General features: G+C 34.2%; 2 protein-coding genes and 1 pseudogene across 4 annotated transcripts; 2 read left to right on the forward strand and 1 right to left on the reverse strand.

Annotated features, from left to right (window-relative positions):
• The first annotated feature begins 349 nt into the window (after positions 1–349).
• LOC145797340 (protein SUPPRESSOR OF PPI1 LOCUS 2, chloroplastic-like) lies at positions 350–9,891 on the forward strand. Of its 3 annotated transcripts, XR_014338754.1 has the most exons (8): positions 350–942; positions 3,913–3,971; positions 4,167–4,565; positions 4,648–4,726; positions 4,834–4,949; positions 6,392–6,449; positions 6,898–6,969; positions 7,109–9,548. XR_014338754.1 is itself a non-coding variant. In XM_082884193.1 (7 exons), exons 3-6 carry the CDS (start codon positions 4,414–4,416, stop codon positions 6,435–6,437), a joined length of 393 nt encoding a protein of 130 aa, XP_082740319.1. In that variant the 5' UTR covers positions 350–942; positions 3,913–3,971; positions 4,167–4,413; the 3' UTR covers positions 6,438–6,449; positions 6,898–9,548. The 3 variants fall into 3 exon arrangements, 2 of the variants coding, with proteins under 2 accessions (XP_082740319.1, XP_082740320.1); XM_082884193.1 differs by having other exon boundaries at positions 6,898–9,548; XM_082884194.1 differs by lacking the exons at positions 6,898–6,969; positions 7,109–9,548 and adding an exon at positions 9,557–9,891 and having other exon boundaries at positions 352–942.
• On the forward strand, positions 6,638–7,408 carry LOC145798318 (pentatricopeptide repeat-containing protein At4g01990, mitochondrial pseudogene; annotated as a pseudogene).
• A 2,103-nt stretch (positions 9,892–11,994) lies between the features above and the next one.
• LOC145797342 (sucrose nonfermenting 4-like protein) lies at positions 11,995–19,484 on the reverse strand. Its single transcript, XM_082884195.1, has 6 exons — positions 19,292–19,484; positions 18,671–18,759; positions 13,297–14,757; positions 12,827–12,964; positions 12,413–12,554; positions 11,995–12,310 (listed from the first exon to the last, which is right to left on the reverse strand). The coding sequence occupies exons 3-6, from the start codon at positions 13,333–13,335 to the stop codon at positions 12,120–12,122; spliced, it is 510 nt and encodes a 169-aa protein (XP_082740321.1). The 5' UTR covers positions 13,336–14,757; positions 18,671–18,759; positions 19,292–19,484; the 3' UTR covers positions 11,995–12,119.
• Positions 19,485–25,034: the final 5,550 nt, after the last annotated feature.

Raw genomic sequence — 25,034 nt, forward strand, 5'->3', positions numbered from 1 at the left:
ATGAGAGAGTGTGTTATATATATGGGTGTGAGTGAGGGACCTTAGACTACAAAAAAAAAAAAATATTGTGGACCTCTCCCATTACTAAAAGTTTGAGAGGGATGTTAGATCAAATTTTCCTATAAAAAAATCTATGAATACAAAAAATTAAAAAATAAATGTTTTCTTTTTATATTTTTATATTTGGTGTAATTTTATTTTTTTAATGAGATTTATACTTTTAAATGTATCTAAATTTTATACTTTTAAATGTATCTAGATTTATACTTTTACCCCTACTTCTACCAAATAAAAAAAATAATAAATTTTTTTAAGTAAAATAAAAATGAAACAAATAAATTTTCAACCTTAGTAACCTAAAAAAAATTAAAATAAAAATCATTAACCACAAAAATAAAATTAAATAAAATAACAAAAAAAATTTGTTTTTGTTTTCCCGCGCATGAATTCTTCCCCCCCCCCCTCTTTGTTTGTCACCATCCCAAATCCCCAATCCCTAACCTAACACTCCCTCTCACTCTCCTCTCTCTTTTATCTCTTCCGCCTCCTACGTCGTCGCCTCTGGTACCGCCACCGGCGACCACCACCGCCGCCGCCACACCTCCTCCCTCACCGCCCTCTCTCTCTTCTCCTATTCTCTTCACCGGTCGTCTACTTCGTCTTCTCCACTCTCGTCGTCGGATCCAAAACCCTAACCCTACCTTCGATCTTCTCCAATCCCTCCACAAGCCATATGTTCAAATCCAGACCCTACACTCCCCTCAACTGTCTTAGAACCTTTGTCACAAAGGACTATCGTCGGACTCGTCAGAACGGCGATCTCAAACGGGCTGATTGAGATGAGAAAGACCAGGTGGCGAGGCACATTAACGCGTCAGAAACGAAATCAGAAGATGGACAGTTCATCTTTGCCCTAAATTTTCTCTCCATTTCTGCTCAAATGTAAGTATGATATAGTCGTCCTCAATGTGGGTTTCTTGGGTTACTGGTACTAGTCTTGACTGTGCACTTTATGTGTTTGTTTAATTGACTGAATAGTGTGTTTGTTGGAATTACAAAATAAATTTGTCATGTACTGGTTTAAATGTATTATAATATATATTTAGCAAGAAATGCCTGCTTAAAATTAATTATCCAATGCATTGCATAGTCCAACACTAGTTTTTAAGGCTCTGCAAAATGTTTTGTTGATAAAATCTTTTGGCGTGTTCCATAGATTTGTGATCAAATTAGGGGAAAAAGAACATCTTTACACGTTTGTTTTGCATTTCTTAGTGGACCACCATGTGCAGCAGCATAACAATATTTCACCATAGCCGAAGATACTATAACCTCTCTATATGCAGCAGCATAATAATTTTCAGCATAGTACAATGAATTTGAAAAGCATATACTACATGCCACATTATCTGCCGACCTACCTTCATAAAAAAAACATTGTTTATTTTAATTGTTGTTAAAATTATTATAATTTTATTTGGTAAGGTGATTGTTTTGTTGGAAACAACATGCCTATGAGTTCTGCTCACATGGAACCCAACTTGCCTTTTTCTCCAGTTTTTGAGGCCTACGGGATTTCATACTAATTATGTGATACAAAGAATGCTCCAAGCTTTTGCAATATGAATACGAAAAGAAAAAAGAAAGTCCTTTGCATGGAACTTAAAAACTATAGAAAAGTAATAAATAATAATAATCATAGAAAACACAAACAGAGAAAAAAAAAACTTGGGTTTTGGTTAAAGGCAAAAGAGGCTTTTGGAACATATTATCGAATTTAACTTGAATTGAATTGGATGCACATGGCTGATATTAGATAATGATATCCTTAACATTTCCACCCCAGTAATTACAAGGCCCCCTTTTCGCTCCTCCTCTCTATTCCTTTTATAATTTTCATTATCTATATAATTTTGAGTTCAAAATGAGTTTGTTAACATCATTTGGTCGTAATCGTTCCCATCTGCTAGCCATTCAGATATTAATTTTAATTTCTTCATTCGTGTATGAACAATTTCTTCAAGTACTTGTAGTTGTGAATATGCATGACACATAAACCTCAAACAATTGAAAGTTATATGATTTACATTCACCCACAAATTCATCGTTTTCTGACTACTATTACTTTTAATAAAATTCCCCACAATTACTTCTGCATCTATGGACCATTAGTAACAACTTTTCCCATAGGACTGGGCCACATTTGTTGTGTACAAGGTTGGGAATTGGCATCCTGTTGAATTTCCCACAGGACTGGGCCACATTTGTTGTGTACAAAGATGGTAATCCTTTTCTTATGGAATAGGATAGAAAAACATTCAAGAAATTTCTATCCCAACCAGTTTTTTCTTGGTTTTTTATTTTTTATTTTTAGGGAGGGGGGGGGGAGCATGGCATGGGGTTAATTTCAAAAGTGTTGTTCTCTCTGTAACTTTGCGGGATTACCATGAAGTGATTTGTTATAGACCTATAAAGGATGATCATTTCCATATATTATTCCCTACCTTGCCGTGGTTCCATTGGTGGTAATAGTTCCACATTAGACTCTTATATTGCTGCTATTGTGAGTTGAGAAAAGTTCACATCTATGTTTGAGATTTACAGGCGTGGTGTGAGCACTTTGAGGTTGATGAATGAGTTATAGCTATAAAAGGCAAATTTATTAGTTGACTATGGCTGCATTTTTTTATTTTGTTTTTACGAACCAGTAACTAAGTTTAGTGATAACATCTTTTATGGTACGAACTAGTAACTAAGTTTTGTCATAACATCTTTTATGGTATTGATTTTTTGATTTAAAAAAAAAAAGGAGTTTGACTATAACTTTTGTTTTTTCTCTATAAAGGAGTGCCTGTGCATGACTACATTGCCGGGGCAGCCTCCTTATGGTCAGCTGGTGCCATAGCACCATTATGTATTGTGAAGAAGTCACACTAATGTGATTGTTCCAATGTTAAAAGTCTGACGTATGAATTTGAGTATTTTGTTCGGACAAAAAAAAGCAGTCTTTTGCTAAAGTCTTTGAATTTTGAATACTTTGTTTGTTTGAAAACTCTAACTACTAACGTTTATGTTGCTGAAAGAAAGGTCACAATATTAGGCCAAGTTTGAGAAGACTAAGGGCTCGTTTGGTTTGATTTTCTGAAAAAATTTTGGGAAATTTTCTCTACAAATAAGTTTTCAAAAATAATCAAACCAAACAAATTTTCCCAAAAAAATTTCTCAAAACTTGTAAACCAAACAAGTTTTCCAAACAAATCTCTCTCTCACACATATCAAATCAATCACTTTTTCCAAAACTCTATCTCAAAATAATTTTCCAAAACATCTTTTAAAAAAAACTAAACCAAACATGTTTTCGTACTTTTTATCTCTGAAACACATCTCTCAAACACAAACCAAACATACCCTAAATAAGTGTACTTTTTGTCTTTTTGGACTAAAAAATTGAGGTTGAAAATATGGATGTTTGGGTTAACTTTTTGACTTTTTATTGAAAAATGTGTAATAAAAAATTGTAAAAATTGATTTGTAGGGAAAAATTTGAATTGGGAGTTGTGCAGCCGTAATTGTTGACTTTTGGTGAATAGTGTTAACTTTTTAACTTTTTGAGTAACTTTTTGGCTTTTTGACTTTTTTGGAACATCCCAAACTTGGCCTTACTATATATGTTGGTTGGCACATGCTATTGTGTTGGTTATATGATACTTTTTGTAGTTTCTTCTTCCTTTTTATTTTTTTTCTAGCTCAATCTTTGATAATATGTAATGGGCATTCTGGTTGAGACCACACAGCCCCCCCCCTCACCACACACATACACACACACACCAAAAGAAAGATACACATTTTGTTGCCTTCTTTTCTTCTATTAGTAAACCTTGATCTAATGTGTTCTGATTTTGTTATTTGCAGATGCTGGAAGGGCTTCTTAAATTGCCAGAGAACAGGGAGTGCGCTGACTGCAAATGCAAGTATGTTATCTGGAAATTGTCAATGTTGATGACATTGATTGAAATTGTGAAAAAATAATGACATGGATAGAGTCACAGAACCAGATTCGAAAGCAATGGATCTTTGTGCATTATACCATAAAGTAGCTACATGTTATTAGTTATTAATAATTTTTATTTATTTAAGTTGCTGGTAGTGACTCATTTTTCATGCAGAGGTCCTCGATGGGCTAGTGTGAATCTGGGCATCTTTATATGCATGCAATGTTCTGGAATCCACAGAAGTCTTGGAGTGCACATATCAAAGGTGATATTTTGTTCATTGGTTATTGTAAATCAACAATAGAAATTGAAATATACATGATGTATTTATTTATTTTATAAATGTTTCAAAACATATTTAAAGTGCATAAGTTGTATTTCGAATAATGCATAACATTGATACTACGAAGAGATTCTTCGCATGGTCTGTTTACATGTTTTCAGATCCAGACCTGACTTAGAAATTGGATTAGGAGAGAAATTAATTATTGTCTTCATGCAACATGTTCGTACAATTAATGATGATGGCCGCTCTATAAGCAGAGACCTTGACGGGTTTCCAGTGACCTGCAGGTAATTGAGGCTTTTAGTGATCCTATCTTCAAATTAACTGACAAACTGATTCAAACTTCTCTGTGAATTACCTGTTGTACAGTGGCAGTTATGAGGACAATATGGTAGTACTGAAGCAGGAGTCTCAATTTGCAAAGGCAAATGATTGTAGTTTCAGTCGAGTAATATATCTTTAATTACCAAACTAAATCTAAATATTGTTATTGCCAATGTGATTCAAAAACTTAAAAGTGCTATATTTTTTACTTTGAATTTGTTTTATATGCAGTTTAGTCTGCAAATAGAACAACGAATTCCCGTTCTATCCAGGTGGCTGATCTTCAACCGATTCAAATTTACTGCATCACAGGGAGTTAAACTTGGGCCAGCATTTCTCTTGACAAGGTGAGCATAATAAGAAGAATCATGCAGGAAGTAAGGAAGCATAAAAAACACTCTTTAGAATTCTTTTGATTAAACTTTATAACCGAGGTATAGTAGCTACTAGCTACTAGCTAGGGACTTGGAAGTTAAGAAGTAAAAGAAAAGAAAGGATTATGCCATGAGAAACACAACTAAAGTGGAAGATATTGTTATTCTCAAAATAGGATTCAATATCAAACTAAACAATTTTCTTTTGCAATAGATAAATTTGCTAAAAAGAGAAAGCACAAGTTAACTGCTGGGGTATGCTTTTGAAGGGTGATTCCTGACCCTTTTTCGAACTTCACAGAGCCCGTTATGAAACATAGTGCTTTACTTGCATTTCCAATATGTTTCCTGTAATTAGTAAATGATCTGAAAAGTGTTTTTTTTTTTTGGTGCAAAATTTACATCTTTTCCTTTGACAGCTTGACAGGTGGCTTAATGATGAAGCAAACAAAATCTCCACCTTTTCCTTCTATTTACTTTATTGTTTTGGGTGATCTAAGAAGCACAAATACATCTAAAAAAGTGCTGTGCCTGTGTTGAATACATGTTGGACACGTGTCCAAACATGTTATATTATTATTATTATTTAAATTTTTTTAGATACAGATAGTTGGACACGCTTTCGACACTTGGGGAACACGCTCATCCATCACTATGAAACACCTTACAAGTTTGATGAAAGTAACTTGGGATTTAATGATAAAGAAAAACAACAGAGATTTATACATATTAATCCTTACTCCTTTAGATTTTAAGAAGTGATGTTAAATCTCTGAATGAAATATTCATATATAACATATGATAAATATATAAAACTATATATTTTTTGGGCTTGCCCGTGTCATGTCGTGTCGTGTCGTGTCGTGTGTCTATGCTTCTTAGTGGCTAATAATGAGGCTTTTCTTCACGGAACAAGGAGAAAGGACAATTTCCTGTGCAGCATCCTTGGTGGGTGCATGCTTTACTTTGTTTCTAGTTGAAATTTATGCTGAAAATCTTCTTACATGGATTAGATTTCTGACAAGAATTTTGGATGACTTCGTTTGGGCATTACTGCACCTCCTTCAGTGAGAAAGCGACATTCTTTATTTGTTAAAGTCCTCTACGAACTAAAAAAAATCAATGTTAAATAGTTTCTTGTAGAATGTATGCTAAATTTTGTTTCTTCTTGTTTGTGATGTGTAATTTTAAATTTTGAATGAGGCAAGTTGAAGTGAATGTATGTGGATGCATGTGGTTGTTATTACCAAAAATATAATTACAAAATAGTTAGGAACACTCTTATAAAATTTCACGTCACTCAACTCTTAACTTTTGTTTAATTGGTTGTTGAGTTTTTGAATATGGGTTAAATTTATCTAGCGAATATTGCTCCAATAGTGTACTAACATGCCATCTCAACTTAATGTTTCTAGGATGATTTCTTACCAAGAATGTCAACCCCTTGGAACATATATTTAAATTTCTCTTCAGGTGAGTTGTGTTCCTTTTATACGATGACTTTGAGAAGCCTTTGAATCTTTGAACCTAATCCTGACATGTGCAAGGTATATGAGTTTAATTGACAAAAATAGAATGATTGTTGCTATATGATAATTCAGCACATCAACTGGTATTTATTTTCTATATATTTTTTTGTAGCTGTTGAAGCCAGCTCATCTATGGCTATATATTGTATATTGTATAAGATTCAAAGTGTTGTGATTGCTGTCAATATGTAGTTGAAAAATAGTTTAATGTAGTTTTATTTCTGTTGGGAGCTCTTCAAATGGCTTGTGTGTGTTGCTTACCATTGTCTGATTAGTTTGTATGCTGATACATCCAATTTAGACGAGGTCCATCGAGTTTGGAACTCCCTGAAGTCGGGTTTTCCAAAGACGATTAATGTGAGTTATCATGTTATGCTTCATGCTCTTGACAGATTGAACGATATCGATGGCCCAAAGAGATGCTTTGAGGAATGGGAGTCGAGTTACTCCAGCTATGATATCAGGTTAGCAAATGTTGCTATAAGTGCTTACCTAAAAAATGACATGATCGTAGAAGCTGAATCGGTCCTTGATGAGGCCATCAAGAGATCAGAAGGACCTTTTTTTAAGGCTTGGGATATGTTCATGATGTTTTTCTTGAAGCAACATCGAGTGGATTCCGCTTTGAAGTACATGGAGGCAGCTTTGGGGCATCCAAAATCTGAAAGTGTTGATAAAGTTCTGAAGTATTTTGAGGAAGAGAAAAATGTTGATGGTGCTGAAGAGTTATGCAAGATGTTGAAGAAGGTTAATCGTCTTGATTCCAAGGCCTATGATTCTTTGCTTCGAACATATATTGCTGCTGGAAAACCAGCACCTGATATGCGGATGAGGATAAAGGCAGATGGTATTGAAGTGAACAGCGAGTTTGAGAATTTGCTTGAAACGGTTTGCCCCAAATGAGTTGGGGAGTCCTCTAGTATCCCTGACAAAGCAAACAGTTTTTAGTAGTTTCATTCAATGCGGATGCTAAAAGTTTCTGTCATGTATAACAGTTACATTGTGATACATTATTTTTTCAAAAATGCTTCGGACCCTAGAGCAGCAGCTCTAGAGCAGCACTAATGACGTGGCTCAGAGCTGGCAACCACGTTCGCTAACTCGCTTTTCTCTCTTTCTCATTCTTGATTTCAAAATTTCAAACTTATTTTCCAAATTTCTCTCTCTATATTCAAAACCTACTCTTATCTCTATCTGTATTTGCGATCTTCCCGTCTCTACTCCAACCCTCGCTGGACGATCGACTCTGTCCCTCAATCCCAAAGGCGACCGACTGCGTCTCTGTCTCCCTCGATTCTCTCGTTTCTCGCTGTCTTCGACTTCTCACTCCTCGACGGAGCGTAGTTCCACTCTAACCCCGCCAATGATCTACTCGCACAGCGAGGAGTTTCTGTCTTCTGTGGACTCTCTGTCAGTCTGTCTTCTCTCGACTCTCTGTTTGATCAGCGACTCCAATCTACAGGTATATAACTTACAAATTGGTTTAGGGTTAGGGCATGTATATATAACAGTATAACTTAGAGGTTTGATTTAGGATTTGTAATATAGAAATTAATTAGGGTTTGTATATATAACAGTATAACTTATATGTAATTTAGAAATCGATTTAGGGTTTGTGTGTATATATGACTTAGAGATTGATTTAGGGATTCTATTTAATTTTCTTTTGAAGCAAAAATAATAATAATAATAATAATAATAATAATAATATGTTGTTGTTGTTGTTGATATATATTGAAAAGGGTATGAGCATTCTGAAAACCTTCTTCTTCTTGTTGAGGTTGAGGTCCAGTCTAAGCATTATTAATAGTACAAATGAAAATCAGTTTCGGATCAAACTGTAGTTAGGTTATATAAGCTACTTCATTAAAGATGGAAACAAAATGTTACTTTTTTGAACTCCTGAGCCCACCTGATCCATAACATAGAAGTGCTGAAAAAGAAATTGTAATCCAGCTGATCCATAACATATGCCATTGCAAGAGACCGAGAAATGTTTATGGCATTTAATCTCTGCTCAGCAGTGAACCTGTACATTTCCAATTGGTTATCCTTGAATGCTTGAACTTCCCATGATTTCATATCCATATATGGAGGCAAAGCATAAGATTCCTCAGGCAAAGGGCAGTGTTTTATATCATGCTCTTCTCTTTCAAATTCCATCTTTGGAAGTTCAGCAACCAAAAAACCACCACAAATGGATGTTTCACCATAGGAAAAACCACGGCTCTGCACTCGGGAATAAATTCTGCCTACAATTCAAATCAACATCGTCCCTAAATTTAAATTAATGAAGAGTGATCAGGAACGACAAAGAATGGAGGTTCAACTTATATAGGCACAGAGTCAGAAAAATATCATGCTTGTTGATTTGAAATGGCAGCTTCTGCCACTCTTAACCCTGTTGGAACACTAAAATTACTGATTAATATCACAATATCAGTTGCATTAACTCTTTCCGTAGACAATCTTTGGCCTCCCATGAGAATTGAACTTAGTCCATTTCATATATTTCCTTCTCTTAGTATTGTTCCAATTCCAAGCTGCTAGTTCTACTAATTTATTTATTGGAGCTCAGTAATTGCTTAGATATTTGTAAAATATTTGTAAACAAAAGTCTACGTGTCTGTATGTATATTAGATACAGAAAGAACTTCACCATGGTGAAACCTTAGACAATTGAGTGTCCCTATGCTTTAGGTGCCTTTTCCTGGATTAGAGTTGTACACTGTTTTTTTTTTTTTTTTTTTGATAGAATTATATGGCCGTGCTTTTTAGACTGGGTATGCTTGTTCAAACTTCATTAGTCAGGCTGCTAGTTATCATGATGGTATAATATCAGATGTTCAATATTCTGCTATTTGAACTGAGTTATTTTGCTTTTGTTGATGTTGGTATAATATCATAAACCATTTGTTGTTCATGTTGGGATGGTATAATACCAAAGTGTAGCTCTTGTTTGCTTCCATTTAATTCATACCTTTCCTACTTTTTAAACAGTTTTGAGACTAATACACTAACTGATTGAGATTTGACTTCATATTTTTGTAGATGTCAACTTCAAATGCTAGCGGCAGTACCTCAAATCATTTGAAGAACAAAGTGTAAATGGAAAACATACCAACCGTCACCGAACAACTTCGAAGTATGGGTGAACACTTGTAATTTCAAAGCGAACAACTTCAAATTCAAAGCACGCAGATGCAAAAATTTCAGACAGACTTAAGTCGAAGTTGGTGTTGCATTTATGAGATCTTTTTCTTCCTTGTAATTATTGTTGTATTAGTTACGAATATGTAATAATTTAAATAACAGTTACAAGTTGAAATAGATGATATGTATGAAAATTTATGATATATGACAGTTATTTTGGAGGAGTATAAACATGTAATCTGTTATCTGTTTGTTTGTTTGAAGAATGTTTGAACACAGGTTGTTAAAATTATGTTTGTTTGTTTGTTTGAGGAATGCTTGAACACAGGTTGTTATATGTTTGTTTGTTTGAGGAATGCTTCAACACAGGTTGTTACATGTTTAATGAATGCTTGTTTGTTTGAAAAATATTTTGACACAGGTTGTTATGTGTGTTTGTTTGAAAAATGATTGCATAGGTTTTTTGTTTGAAGAATGATTGCACAGGTTTTCTAACACAGTTTTCTGCACAGATATTTTAAACACAGAATTTGAACACTAGTTTTTCAACACAGATTTTGAAGAGATATTTTGAACATAGCTTGTTCAAGACAGATTTTTTCACACAGGTTTTTGAAGACAGATTTTTTCACACAGGTTTTTTAGCACAGTTTTGAAGACAGATTTTTTTACACAGGTTTTTAGAGACAGATTTGAAGACTGATTTTTTTAACACAATTTTGAAGACAGATTTTTTCACACAGGTTTTTGAAGACTGATTTTTTTTCACTGGTTTTTGAGCACAGTTTTGAAGACAGATTTTATGACACAGGTTTTTGCAAACGGATTTGAAGACAGATTTTTTCAACACAGTTTTGAAGATAGATTTTTTCAGAGAGGTTTTTTAACACAGTTTTTTGCAACAGGTGTTTTGACACAGGTTTTTGAAGACTGATTTTTTTGCACAGGTTTTTGAAGACTGGTTTTTTTGCACAGGTTTTGAACACAGTTTTTATCACAGGTTTTTGCAGACAGATTTTTTCACACAGGTTTTTTAACACAATTTTCTGCAGCAGATTTTTTCACAGGTTTTTGCAGACAGATTTAAAGACAGATTTTTTGAACACAGTTTTGAGGACAGTTTTTTTAACACAGATTTTTCAACACAGCTTTTTGAAGACAGATTTTTTCACACAGATATTGAAAAAGTTTTTGGAGCACAGATTTTGTAACACATTAAATCCATTTCTGTATAGAGCAAGATAGCATATAACAACAAAACAATATCAAATTTTTATAAATTTCATAAATTATGCTCCATCAAATATAACAACAAAGCAACATTAAATTACTCCAACCACAAAATAAACTCCAACTTAAAATTACAAGTTTCCAACTAATGAAAACGAGACTCATTTCCGTCCATTTGTACATTGAAGTCAACAAAAGAAGACGGTTGCACTCCATAAATTTGATTCAAACCAATCTCCATTTCTGCTCATTCAAAAAGAAGTCACCACTATTCGAACCAATCTCCATTTCTGCTCATTCAAAAATACCATATGAAATCAATGATTTAATATATTAATAGAATAACCTGTTTCATTACAATAGAATAACCTGTTTAATAGAATAATAGAATAAAAGAATAACCTATTTCATTACCAGTTACCCTTTCAATGATGCAAGCTCTTGTATGTTTCATTACAATAGATTATTCAAAAATTAACAATAGATTATAACATATGCCATTGAAAGAAGCTTTAAACTGATAAAACCTCCTTCAAACCTTCTCTTTCAGAGTCACGTTGATGATTCCTATTGGAGATTTAGGTCGATAATGTTCATTCGTATCCACCTCTTCAATTTCCTGGTAAGCACATTGCAGGACATGCGTTCAAACATCAATAAGGAATATGATTTAATGACTTGAAAACTAAAAGCATGACATATCTTTTCCCCCATTAACTTAACATGATCCAACTGGCTTGATATAGTGCCATTTGACTATATTAACGACGAATGCAAGCATCTTCTTTTTTTTTTTTTTTTTTGGCCCAATGTAATGGGCTAAGACGATTGGGGAGCCACCACCACACCACCAAAAAAAACTTTATTAGTTTATCGAGATAACCCATCTAGATATAATGTTTGACTAATTAGCAGTCAAACTAATAGATGGTAACACCAATTCAACTGAAGAATGATGATATTGGATCATTAAATGTTTTTAAAATATGACAATGCATAAAGTAGCGGCCTAAAAGGAACATTTTGCAGAACCAGCAATTTCATGTAAAAAAAATGAATTGAGTGAAAAAATGTGTTCGTTCAATAACAGAAATCGATTATACTGCAATGTCACACTAAGAGAGAGAGAGAGAGAGAGAGAGAGCATGCAGGCACTTTTTTTATTATAGGAATTGTTCGTGTGTGGGGTGCAAGTCAGGTATACATAAAGGTAAAACTTTAGGCTGAAATATTAGAAAAGTTGATGAGCACCTTCTATCAATATATTAAGAGCATAACTAAGAGTTTCACTAGGACGTAATGCTAACAAATGACCATGTGCTTCTCCAACTTCACTTTTCCATGTACCTAAAGGGAGGCTACCGACCGGTTGTCGTAGAATAGGTAGACAACCAGGATGGTTTTTAAAGTGCCTGCATATATCTAAGTTTTACGAGAAAAAGAGAGAAGAGAAGGTAAGCTATTAACAACATACACAATATTACTAGAGAATGGATCTTTAAATAACTTGACAAAGCCACCCACATTTTAGTATTCCACCGAGGCATGCTATGTGTAACAACAGTGGGCAAGATTCCTCTATTGTTGAGTATATAATGGGAACAGTTGATATCTTATTTTGCAAAATCATCAGAGCCATATCTTTTAGAGACTCATCGGGACCAGCCTGTGGGTTACAGTAAAAGGGCAAAGAACTACAATATTAAAATCTATGAAACGCTACCATATGAGAATATAACCATATATCTCATCAATTGAAAAAATGAAAAATTGAAACATTTATTAAGAAATCTACCACCAAGAAATTCAAGTTTCCTTTACGAAGTTTCATGTGTGTGTTTTGCAAAAAGATGGGGGAGGGGGGATTAGATGATGGGAACATGAATAAAAGCAAAAAGGCCCAAATCCCCTGAATATTCTGTGGGCAAGAGCACTCACCCATATTAAAGGCCTACCAAACATCAGCTGTGCAGCCCTAAACGCTTCTCCATATTGTTGGGATTTCCCTTCTTTGCAGGCAGATATTGTATGCACTTCCAGTTGTTCATCAGTCAGTGTTGCACGATTTCTATGAAGCTGCAGAAATTAACAAGCAAACATAAATTGATTATCCAAAAAACAAATATCTCAAGAAGAGAGCATGACATACATTGAATTACAAGGGATGCAAACAACAACATAATAATGAAGTCATATCTCCAAAAGATAAGCAATGAGTTGCTAGTAACTGATTGTAGAAGTCAAATTGTCAAAATTGAACTATTGACCAGCTAACCAAATGCATGCACCATCAAGAAAGATGGGAGCCCACAGAAAGAATGTGCAGTGTAAAAGCTGTCTGCAACTTACAGGTTTATGCTAGAATAAGCACCTAATTCTGGCTAGCAGATAAGAACATGCATTAATACCTCCATCAATATCAAAATGAAATCAGAAGCAGTCAGCATCCCCGAAATTTGTCTACGACTGCTATCCTAGATTGGCACAACAGCAAGTCCCTGGGAAAAAAAGAAAAAAAAAAAAAGAAAGAAGAAATAATCAACATGGTTAACATAAAAGAAAAATGAAAGCATTGATGCAAACAAGTTGAATTCCTTGAGGGAGAAGAAAAAAGAAAAGGAAAGAGAGCATATATATAACCTTATATACCCTATAGTTGGGTCAAATATTGTTGGGTCAAATATTGTACTAAATTCAGTAACTGCCAAACATATTTCAAATCGAGGATAATGAGCATTCTGACACCTCCGGGTGGATTTGCTTGCCAGTGGCCATCCATCGATTACTAGAACATAGATAATTATAGACACGTTGCATGTACAATATCTCATTAGCTGTTTGGTGACTCCTCTTGTATTAAATGCCTCTATTCTTGGATTAAGTTGGGTGTTGCAGAGATCAGCAGATAATTTCGAAAGGATAGTAGTTGAAGGTCTGTAATCGTCCCTTTTCACAAGCTTCAGAAGCAATACTTTTTTTCTTTTCTAATGTACCTGAGGAGAAGAATCTAAAAACTTTGAAGACAACAAGATCTGTACAGTCTTAAAATTGCATTTTCCAGATATCGTCTCTCTTAGATCTAAGTCAAAGCAGAACAAGATAATTTGTCTGTGATTTTGAATCAATTTGGTAATGGTATGGGTGGAACCATGAAGCGAGAGGCATGCCTAGCTTGATCTCTAGCCAATCCAGTGTTGTTTCTTTCTAATCAATACATTTTCCACCATAAATTATCAAATGATCAAGTTCTCTACATTTTGGACAACACAAACTTCATCTAAATAACAATGGTCTCCTGCTTAGATTCTTAAAGTAGCTAATTTTGATCCCTTCCTTTGTGGTTGGTGTGAAGACTAAATAAAAGGTATGCCGAAGAGAAAAACCATTTTCCACTGCACAGATCTAACATACAGGGGCATGCTGGGTACAGAGTGTCAGGACCTTCAAGTCGTATGTATTCAAGATATACAAAATTCAAAAGCAACAGACTTCTAGGACAAAGTAGGCATGCTCAAAGAAGATCAACAAGCTTCCACATAATATGGCCCCCAAAATGATATCTTAGAATCTACTAAATGGGATTGGGAAAAAAATAATGATTCATATTGGTAGCAAAAGAAATATGTAACCATATTATAGAGTAACTAGCAATAACTATTTTAAATACCCACCTAAGAAGGAGCGGATAACAAGACAGCTTCCAATGAGGCATTTCCCTTCTTTACACTGCTCAAATCATGCATAAAACCCCTAGCGATGCCTATGCAAATTCTGATATTTGAGAATGAATCCTCGGGTATTCTGAAAGAGATGTAATCAACAAGCCTTTGTTCACGTGTTTTATAAGTTGTGACAGCCTCAGAAGCTTCCTATAGAGGAAAAGAAAACTGTTAAGAGTAATTTACTTGTAGGGGCTAAACATAAATTACTAGGCAGGCATCACCAAGGCACAATTATGATAAAATCTAATCTCGTACCATATCGCAAATTGAACATATGGACATGCCTCTGTCATTCGAAAACTATTCATCATCACACAAAAAAAGGGTATTGGACCAAAAGTTTCTTCTCAGATAGCATAAACAGGCAGTAACACAATTTCAATGAATTTGCACTCTTATTAGTTATTAGTGTTTGTACAGAGAACATATGAAAGACTCATAAAACATATCGAGAAACCATCATAAAAAATGAACCAGAGATGTAAATTAGCAACCAATCCAAATATGGTTCCCCTTTCTCCAAGTTAATATCCTGTCCTTCAGAGAAAATGTTCCAGTTATGAGATTCTCCTGTATTAAGTGGTGGTCAACTAAAATGTGCTTGAAGCTGCTACAATTGCGATAATAAAGAAGCCGGATCATCACGCTCTATATTAATGATTTAAATTTACTAATCGTCATGCCAATCAACATCTCATAAACATAAATGGCAAAATGGGTGGATTGGGGCCCACACCAATTGAGGATGTGAGCCCCACTCCCATTGTTATGCATTAATCTCTACATTAATGTGACCAGGCCAGGAGTTCTCCAATGGACTTAACTCCATATTTGCTAAAAAAGACCAGTGCCTTTTAGTTGTCAATAGCCAGTACTACCTATGAAGAAGGGTTCGACCAACTAACCTCTTCTAAACAACAAGAAGTCGACCAATTATTCCTACTGCTTAGCCATTTTTTTGAAGATCTTGCCCTCACCAGGGTTGAAGAACTTTCTGGCAGCTTTCAAAGTTTTCTACCACTAGCAGCAAGAATTTTAGATCTTGACCAGCTTCAAATCCTCCAAGACTTCATGGGTCAACTTCTCCAATACCTTTCTTTCATGACATAATTTAAAGTTCAGATTGAGGTTGCTAATGCACAAATGGCCTTTGTAAGGCAAGTTTCTCACACATTGGCCAGTGCTGCTGCTTTGCAAAGAAAGTGCCTTCATCAATGAGAAGAAGGCTTCCAATATTGCACAAATACAACAGTTGCAAGCAGAACTTACTGTAGCTGATACCTAGCAAACTCTCTTAATGAAGGAGCAGAGTAATATTAATCAACAAATGGACCAATTGTTGGCAAAAGATGGCCCCACTGCCCTTAGAGATGTCCAAGTGAAGGCCAAAAGAAGGGCAATCCTCTCAGCTTGGGCTAGCTTTGTAATTGTTCTTCAAAGGGACTGAGATTTTTGTATTTATTTTTTCTCTTTTTTAGAATAGACATTAGAACTTTTTTTGTGTTTAAATTTTATAACGAAAAGAAAAAATTTTTATGCATGTCTTCTTACTTTATGCTTGTCTAACATTTTCCTACATGGTTGGTTAATATTTATTTAAATATTTACTATTTATAACTTTCCTATGTGGGACCCCTTCCAAGGATGCAAGGTGATAGGCTCCTCCTCTAAGGACCTTAAACACTTTAAATGGTCTTTCCCAATTTGGGGACCACTTTCCAAATTTTGGATCCTTACTGCCTATAGGTAAGATAGTCTTCCACACCAAATCCCCCTCTGAAAGTATCTTAACTTTTATCCTCATATTGTAGACTCTCTCCACTCTTCTTTTTTGGGCAACAAGATAGTTATAAGCCATAACTCTTTTTCCTCTAAATCTTGTAACTCAACCATAGTATATTCATCAATTGGAATATCATAGTGTAAGGCCACTCAACTAGATTGGACAATCACCTCTCAAGGCAACATTGCATCATGGCCATATACCAATTCATAAGGTGTAGTACCAGTACTGTTTCTCTTGGAATTTCAATAGGCCCACAATACATTAGACAATAAATTGTGCCAATATCTAGGGTTCTCCTCAATCACCCTTTCCAAATTATTCTTTATTATTCTATTACTCAGCTTGCCCATTAGGCTGAGCATAATAAGGTGATGAATTGAGGATTGAAATGTTATATTCCTTGGCAGATTCACTAATCTCTTCCCCATTAAACATAGTTTCCTGATCAACAGTAATCGATTGGAGTAGACCAAATGTATGGATTATATGCTTTTTCACCAAGTCAATTACATGCCCTTGGGTTGCTACCATCAACGGCACTGCTTCCACCTACTTGGTGAAGTAATTAGCTACCACCAAAAGGTAAGAACGCTGTTTTGAAGAAGGAGAAAAAATTTGCCCAATCAAGTCCATTGCCCATCCTTTGAAAGGCTATGGCTTTATCACTGAATGCAAACCAATTGCAAGGACTCTTTGAAGGCTATCATGCTTTTGGCATGCCTGACATCTCTTAGCATAGGCCATACAACCCTTCCTTACTGTAGGCCAAAATAAACCGTACCTGTTGATCATTCACCTCATTTTTTCTCTAGCTTGATAGGCACCACATATGCTTTCATACACTTCATCCATTACTTTCATCTGTTCATTTTGGCTAATGTATAATAAGGTCATACCATCATGGGCTCTATTGAATAAGTCATATCCCATGATGACATAATTCAAGGTTTGATACTTAATCTGTCTACTAACCTTCTCATTGGCATTTATAAAATATTTGATCAAAGGATGTCTCCAATCCTCTTTTGCCACTTCCAAATTCATTACTGTCACGAAATTTCTCTTTTGGATCCTAATTATTCTTTATTGGAATCCTTTAGGAATCTTTAAACAAGAAGCCACTTGAGCCATTTCATTAGCCTCATTATTCTCCAATCGAAACATGTGCTAAAATGTCACATGGCTGAAGAAACTCACCAACCATTTAACCTCAACTAAATACTCTTCTAAGGCCTTGTTAGTGCACTTGTATTCACCTTTAACTTGCTTGATAACCAAATGTGAATCACCAAAAACTTGCAAACTAGTGATTATGAATTCTATAGCCAATTCTAAACCTATAATCAAGGCCTCATACCTAGCTTGATTATTTGATAAGACATGTCGTTCATCTAACTAGTAAGAAAATTGATGTACTTGCTCATTAGGGTCAACAAACACAACACCAGCTCCAACCCCTTCCTTAGTTCTAGAGTCATCAAACATTAGTCTACAAGGGGTGTTTTCTATACAATTAATTTCAAATAAGTCCTCATTAATAGATGAACAAGGGTGTTTAGCTAAGAAATCAACCAAAGTTTGGCCTTTTACGACTTTTTGAGGGACATACTTGAAACAATACTCTATTAGAGCCAACAACCATTTGTCTTGTCTTCCCCTCATTATGGGTTTAGACAACATGTACTTGATCACATTAGTTTGTGCCACCACAAATACTTCTAAGGGGAACATGTAATGCCTTAACTTAATGGCAGCAAAGTATAATGGCAAGCATAATTTCTCCATTGACTTGCTAATTCAAATGATAGAGCAAGCAACAACGAGGTGGAAAAAAGGCATGTTTCCAATCATATGCAAAGAAAAATACTGCAAATGGCTACCAGTTATGCTCTTGTCTCTTAGAAACATCAACAAATTATAGAGAAGGAAACAAGGAAAGTAAAAAAGAAAAAATGTTAGTGGTAAATTGTACTTACAATTTTTTTTTTTTTTCTTTTCAAACTTGTTCCAGTTTTTCTTTTTAAATTTTTAGGATGTAGACCTAGAAAGCAAACTATTTTTACTCAAAATTGGAAAAAAATTAAAATAAAATAACGTATTCAGGGTTGGTTTGAGTAAAGTGTAGAAAATTCATATTTGAGAAAACAAAAAGAGAACAAGAGCATAGCTGCGAAGCAAAGAACAAGAGAGAAGGGCATTGAAATTGATTTCTGTCCGACTGTCTCTGTATCAATAGAATTTGGGTAAAGTAGATAGAGAGATAGAGAGAGATACCCAGCGAGAACATCGAAGTTGTTAGCAACGACCTTGAGGAAGCTTCCAGCTCCAGATCCCATCTCCACCACTCCACGATCTCACTCTTTCTGAATCAGAAGAAGACGATAGAAACTGTTAAGAGTGAGTGAGGGTTTCGATCGTCGGTTTGTGAAAGTGGTTCTTTTCTGATTAATTATGAGAAAAGAAAATGATCTTCCAGGAATTTTAGCATTTGGATTGGCGAAATGTTAGTGGTAAATTGCTATAAGATTTTAGGGGTTTGTAATGGCAGTAAGACAGCCTTGGATTAACCAATCCAAGTCCAAATCCAACCAGGTATCTCAAGGTAAAAGAGGACCTGTTTTTAATATAGAGGAAGGGAGAGAGAGAGACCGAGATCGACAGAGACAGAGAGACCGAGATAGACGGATCGACAGAGAGATCGGCAGAGAGAGAGAGACCGAAATCGACGGAGATCGACAGAGAGAGACCGAGGTCGACGGAGATCGACAGAGAGACACCGAGATCGACAGAGAAGAGACAGATCGACAGAGATAGACCGAGATCGACGGAGATCGACAGAGAAGTGACACAGATCGACAGAGAGAGACCAAGATCGAGAGAGAGAGAAAAAAAAACCTGCAACAGCGGCAGTGGTGATTTGCGGCGGTGGCGTGCGACGGTGGCCAGCGATGGTTGGGTGGTGAGCGGGAGTGAGGTTTGGTGGTAACTGTTCTGTGTGTGTGGGTGAGAGACGGAACAGAGAAACCGTTGGTGGTAACGGTTAAGTGGTTGTCCCAAAATGTTTACTCCTTCTGTGTTTATGAACCTTGAAATGAAGGCTTACTCCTTTTTATGGTTACGTTGTTCAGTGGTTATTTCAAAATATTTACTCCTTTTGTGTTTATGAACCTTAAAATGAAGACTTACTTTTTTATGGTTATGTTGGTGGTAACTGTTCAGTAGTTGTCCCAAAATATTTACTCCTTTTGTGTTTATGAACAAGTGGTTGTCCCAAAATGTTTACTCCTTTTGTGTTTATGAACCTTGAAATGAAGACTTACTCCTTTTATGGTTATGTTGGTGGTAACTGTTCAGTGGTTGTCCCAAAATGTTTACTCCTTTTGTGTTTATGAATCTTGAAATGAAGACTTACTCCTTTTATGGTTAGTGAAACTTATACGTTTTGTAAAAATAAAACTTACACATTTTGTGAAGTTATTTACATCTTTTTTTGAAATAACTTACATTATTTTTGAAAAGTTATTCATTTTGTGTAAGAATTTTTGACATAACATTTATACTTTTTCTTCGAACTTACACCTTTTATGGAAGCCCAACTTAAAACTTTTTCGGAAGTCACTTATACCTTTTGTGAAAAAATAAATTCATCAAATTTATACATTTTGCTTAAGCTTATACATTTTCGTGGAAGTGCTTATATTTTTTTTGAAAAGTTACTCCTTTTGTGTAAGAATTTTTGGCATAACATTTATACTTTTTCTTCGAACTTACACCTTTTGTGGAAGCCCAACTTAAAACTTTTTTAGAAGTCACTTATACCTTTTGTGAAAAAATAAATTCATCAAATTATACATTTTTCTTAAGCTTATACATTTTCGTGGAAGTGCTTATATTTTTTTTGAAAAGTTACTCCTTTTGTGTAAGAATTTTTGGCATAACATTTATACTTTTTCTTTGAACTTACACCTTTTGTGGAAGCCCAACTTAAAACTTTTTCGGAAGTCACTTATACCTTTTGTGAAAAAATAAATTTATCAAATTTACACATTTTGCTTAAGCTTATACCTTTTCGTGAAAGTACTTATATTTTTTTTGAAAAGTTACTCCTTTTGTGTAAGAATTTTTGGCATAACATTTATACTTTTTCTTCGAACTTACACCTTTTGTGGAAGCCCAACTTAAAGTTTTTTCGGAAGTCACTTATACCTTTTGTGAAAAAATAAATTCATCAAATTTACACCTTTTGCTTAAGCTTATACCTTTTCGTGGAAGTGCTTATATTTTTTTTGAAAAGTTACTCCTTTTGTGTAAGAATTTTTGGCATAACATTTATACTTTTTCTTCGAACTTACACCTTTTGTGGAAGCCCAACTTAAAACTTTTTCGGAAGTCACTTATACCTTTTGTGAAAAAATAAATTCATCAAATTTATATCTTTTGCTTAAGCTTATACCTTTTTGTGGAAGTGCTTATATTTTTTTTGAAAAGTTACTCCTTTTGTGTAAGAATTTTTGGCATAACATTTATACTTTTTCTTCGAACTTACACCTTTTGTGGAAGCCTAACTTCCGAAAAAACTTTAAGTTGAGCTTCCACAAAAGGTGTAAGTTCGAAGAAAAAGTATAAATGTTATGCCAAAAATTCTTACACAAAAGGAGTAATTTTTCAAAAAAAATATAAGCACTTCCACGAAAAGGTATAAGCTTAAGCAAAAGGTGTAAATTTGATGAATTTATTTTTTCACAAAAGGTATAAGTGACTTCCGAAAAAACTTTAAGTTGGGCTTCCACAAAAGGTGTAAGTTCGAAGAAAAAGTATAAATGTTATGCCAAAAATTCTTACACAAAAGGAGTAACTTTTCAAAAAAAATATAAGTACTTTCACGAAAAGGTATAAGCTTAAGCAAAAGGTGTAAATTTGATAAATTTATTTTTTCACAAAAGGTATAAGTGACTTCCGAAAAAGTTTTAAGTTGGGCTTCCACAAAAGGTGTAAGTTCAAAGAAAAAGTATAAATGTTATGCCAAAAATTCTTACACAAAAGGAGTAACTTTTCAAAAAAAATATAAGCACTTCCACGAAAATGTATAAGCTTAAGAAAAATGTGTAAGTTTTCGTTTGTTTACACATTTGGTAAGTCAACTCACAAAAGGAGTAAGTGTTCATAAAAGGTGTAAATAATTTCACAGAAGGCGTAAGTTTTCAGAAAAAGGTGTAAGTTTTCAGAAAAAGTATAAGTTTTTACAAAAGGCGTAAGTTTTCACAAAAAATGTAAGTTTTCAGAAATCAGTTACGCCTTTTTCTGAAATTACTTATGCCTTTCGTGAAAATATATGCATTTTGTGAAAATTTATACATTTTTTGTGACCATCTACATCTTTAGTTATATAATATATTATTTTATTAATTTACCTGGAAAGTGACCTGCTTAGCAGGTCACCAATGTGTAAATTTTCAAATATTTTGATATAACCCAATACATATAAATGTGTAAATATAAAATAAAAGAGTGTAAGTGCCTTGCATACCATATGCAAGGCACACATGAGAAAAGTCCTTAACTTTATTAATGGCCTGGTATATACTAAACTAATGTCAATGGGTGAAGAGTTTATTCTAGTGTTTTCTTTTTTTTTTTCTAAATAATTTTTGTAATTTTTTACAGCCTTGATTTACCCTCTACACTCTAATTTTTTTTTATTTTTTATTTTTTTTATAACATACCTTGACTAATTTTGGAAATGCAAATCACTCTCTCCGTGTGAATCTGACAAATTTTTGGCATGTCTCAAATCCCAAACTGCAACCACTAATTCAATTTTTGTAGTTCCTTCCACACTTTATTTTCTAAGTAAAATTATGGTTTTTTTTTTTTTTAAAGTAAGTAGAATTATGCTCCATCACTTAGCCTCCGTTTGGTTGTATTTTGTAAATGTGATTTGAGAGTATGAGTTATATTTTGAGTTTGTGTGTTGTAGAATTATAATTTGAGTGTAGAAAATTTGTTTGGTAAAGAATTTTGAAAATAGTTTTGGAAAAGAGGTTTGATTTGAGTGGGGAATTGTTGATGTGACATTTGATATGTGATACAAAAATTTACAACTCATAACTAAACATACAACTCAAAATTATTTTAAAGCATATAAAAAATTCAAAAAATTTCAGAAAATATTTTTCCCGATTATATAAATCAATTGCAAAAAAAAAAAAAATTCACTGTTTCGGACAGCCGGCCGGACGTCCTGTTCCCTCAAACGCCCCCTCTGCAACAAACAGAATGTTTTGACATATAGACAGAGCTTCCAGCAGAGTTTTGGAAAATTAATTCCAAAACTCTTACCAAACATCATGCTCAAACTCAAGTGTTGAAAACTATTTTCAGAGCACAAACAAACATCATACTCAAACTCAAGTGTTGAAAACTATTTTAAACTTTCTCGGCAAAAGCTTAAACTTTTGTGATTCCTTCTACCCTGTAGAATTATGCTCCGTTATTTTTTTTAACTGTATTTAAAAAAAAAATTAATTTATTTGACATATCAATTTTTCATCAAAAAATTCACTTTAACTATTCTAAAAAATTATTAGAAAAAATGTAAGAAATTGCCAAATAAACTGAGTTTTCTTTGTAGGTTAGATTTTAACTAATAAACAAGTTAACTAACTCCCAGGAAAAAAAAAAATTAGTTAATTATTTATTTTTTATTTGGATTAAATTTATGTCATTCGTCTTATCCAACCATCTTTTGTCTGTTTCGTACTTTTTTTAGAGGGAACCCTTTTCAAGCTTATGCTATAAGTAGAAATACGCATAGATTTGGATAAAATCTTTCTAGGGTCAAGATATCATTGATTCATTTTTTTAATTTTTTAATATTTAGAGTAGAAATAGTCAAATTTTACTCCATTATATTGTTAGCATATTGGATTGGCCACTAACGATTTAATTCATGTGATCATTTCTTATGATTCTTATCCATAAGAACTACAAAAGATAAGCAACAAAACTTCAATTATACTTAATAATTAAATTCATTTATAGCAATATGTATTCTTGCGCTGTTTGGATTAAAGATTTGAGAGTAGATTTGTATCGATTAGGGCAAAGAAAAGAGAAGAAAAAAAGTAGGATTTTTTTAATATTATTTCATTGACCATTTCCTTTTGTTTTCTTTTCACAATATTTCCTCAAACTTTGATTCAAATACAACTTACATATTTAGAAAAATTATTCTGAAAAAAAAATTTGTGCAAAATAGATTTATTTTAGGTGTCACCAATAACACACCTAGACTAAATTTACCCTATATACTTTATTTTCAAAGTATATATATTAAAAAAAATTATATTTATTTGAGATGAGTTTTGTGGTGTGTATTCAAACCATTGATAAAATTCATACCGTTGACAAGGAAGTTATTGGGTGCTTTTAGAGTACGGTCACATGGTGCTTTTAGAGTACGGTCACATGGTGCTTTAAGGGTGTTGAGATTGGTAGAGAATGTGAAGTCTATAATTTTGTATTGAGTGACTAAGAAATAAAAGGAGACGACGTGTATGATGATTAGGGTTTAGGATCTAGGGGTGTTGAGATTGGTGGAAACGGTGGAGCCCATGATTTTGTATTGGATGATTAAAAAATAAAAAAAGACATGATATATGATAATTAATAGATAAATATGAACACGACTTAGTAATTTTCACACTTGACGTATCATTTTTCACGTTTTTTGGGCTATGTTGTTAAGAAGGTAAGATTTGATACAAAGTTGGCCGACGATGTTTTGAAGCCCAACTGCTGGGTAGTTCTATAGAAGTTTAATTTTATACAATAACATCATACTTTTCACAAACGAAAAAATGTAGTTACATATAGTTATATTTGGAAATATAAATAAAATATAATTACATTTGAGAGGGAGATTTTGTGAGCCAGAGCCAAACTGGGTCCAGGAATAGTGATGGGCCGAGCAAGGTCCAAGTATAAAAATTAGTCGGGCTGTGGGCCGATGTGATTGGGTTCTGTGACTTGGACCCCACTTCTGTTATCCTGGTCAGAGGCAGTTGCAGATTAGCTCGGTCTCGGTGGTAACCGACCGAGATATAGGTGGATGGAGACCGAGCTAAGCGTTGCACATAGAAGCGCCGAGCTATGTATGTCGAAGTTCATGGGTTAGCTTGGTCGTACTGAGGTTTTACCGTGGTATAACCATCTCCCTTGAGTAAGCAGTGGGGAGGGTGTAGAAAGATGAGCATTACCTTTCTAATTCCTATGAGTACTCTGCTAAGGAAAGTAGAGTCCCAGTAGGATTATGCAAACCATCTCACTTGGTTAGTAGTAAGTAGGGTAAGTGATTCCTAGGAGGGTTCTTATGAGGAAGAGTTGGAATCCTACTAGGAGTGTGTCAAGCTGAATCTATAAAAACTCATAGCAGGACCCCTGTACAGGTATCACAACTTTGATTCTCGAATACACAGAGCTTTTGTCTATTTGTCTATTTTTCTGACTTAGGCATCGGAGAGGCATCCGGTACACACTCGCTGGCAAGCTCACGTTTGTGTTTTCAGGGAGTAAAGCAACGACGTTTGGAGGAGCGCAGACTTGATCAGCAGGATTATATGAGAACATTATTTCGTTC

This window comes from Camellia sinensis, chromosome 8 (assembly GCF_055761805.1).
Source record: "Camellia sinensis isolate YWXY chromosome 8, ASM5576180v1, whole genome shotgun sequence".
NCBI classification, from domain to species: domain Eukaryota; kingdom Viridiplantae; phylum Streptophyta; class Magnoliopsida; order Ericales; family Theaceae; genus Camellia; species Camellia sinensis.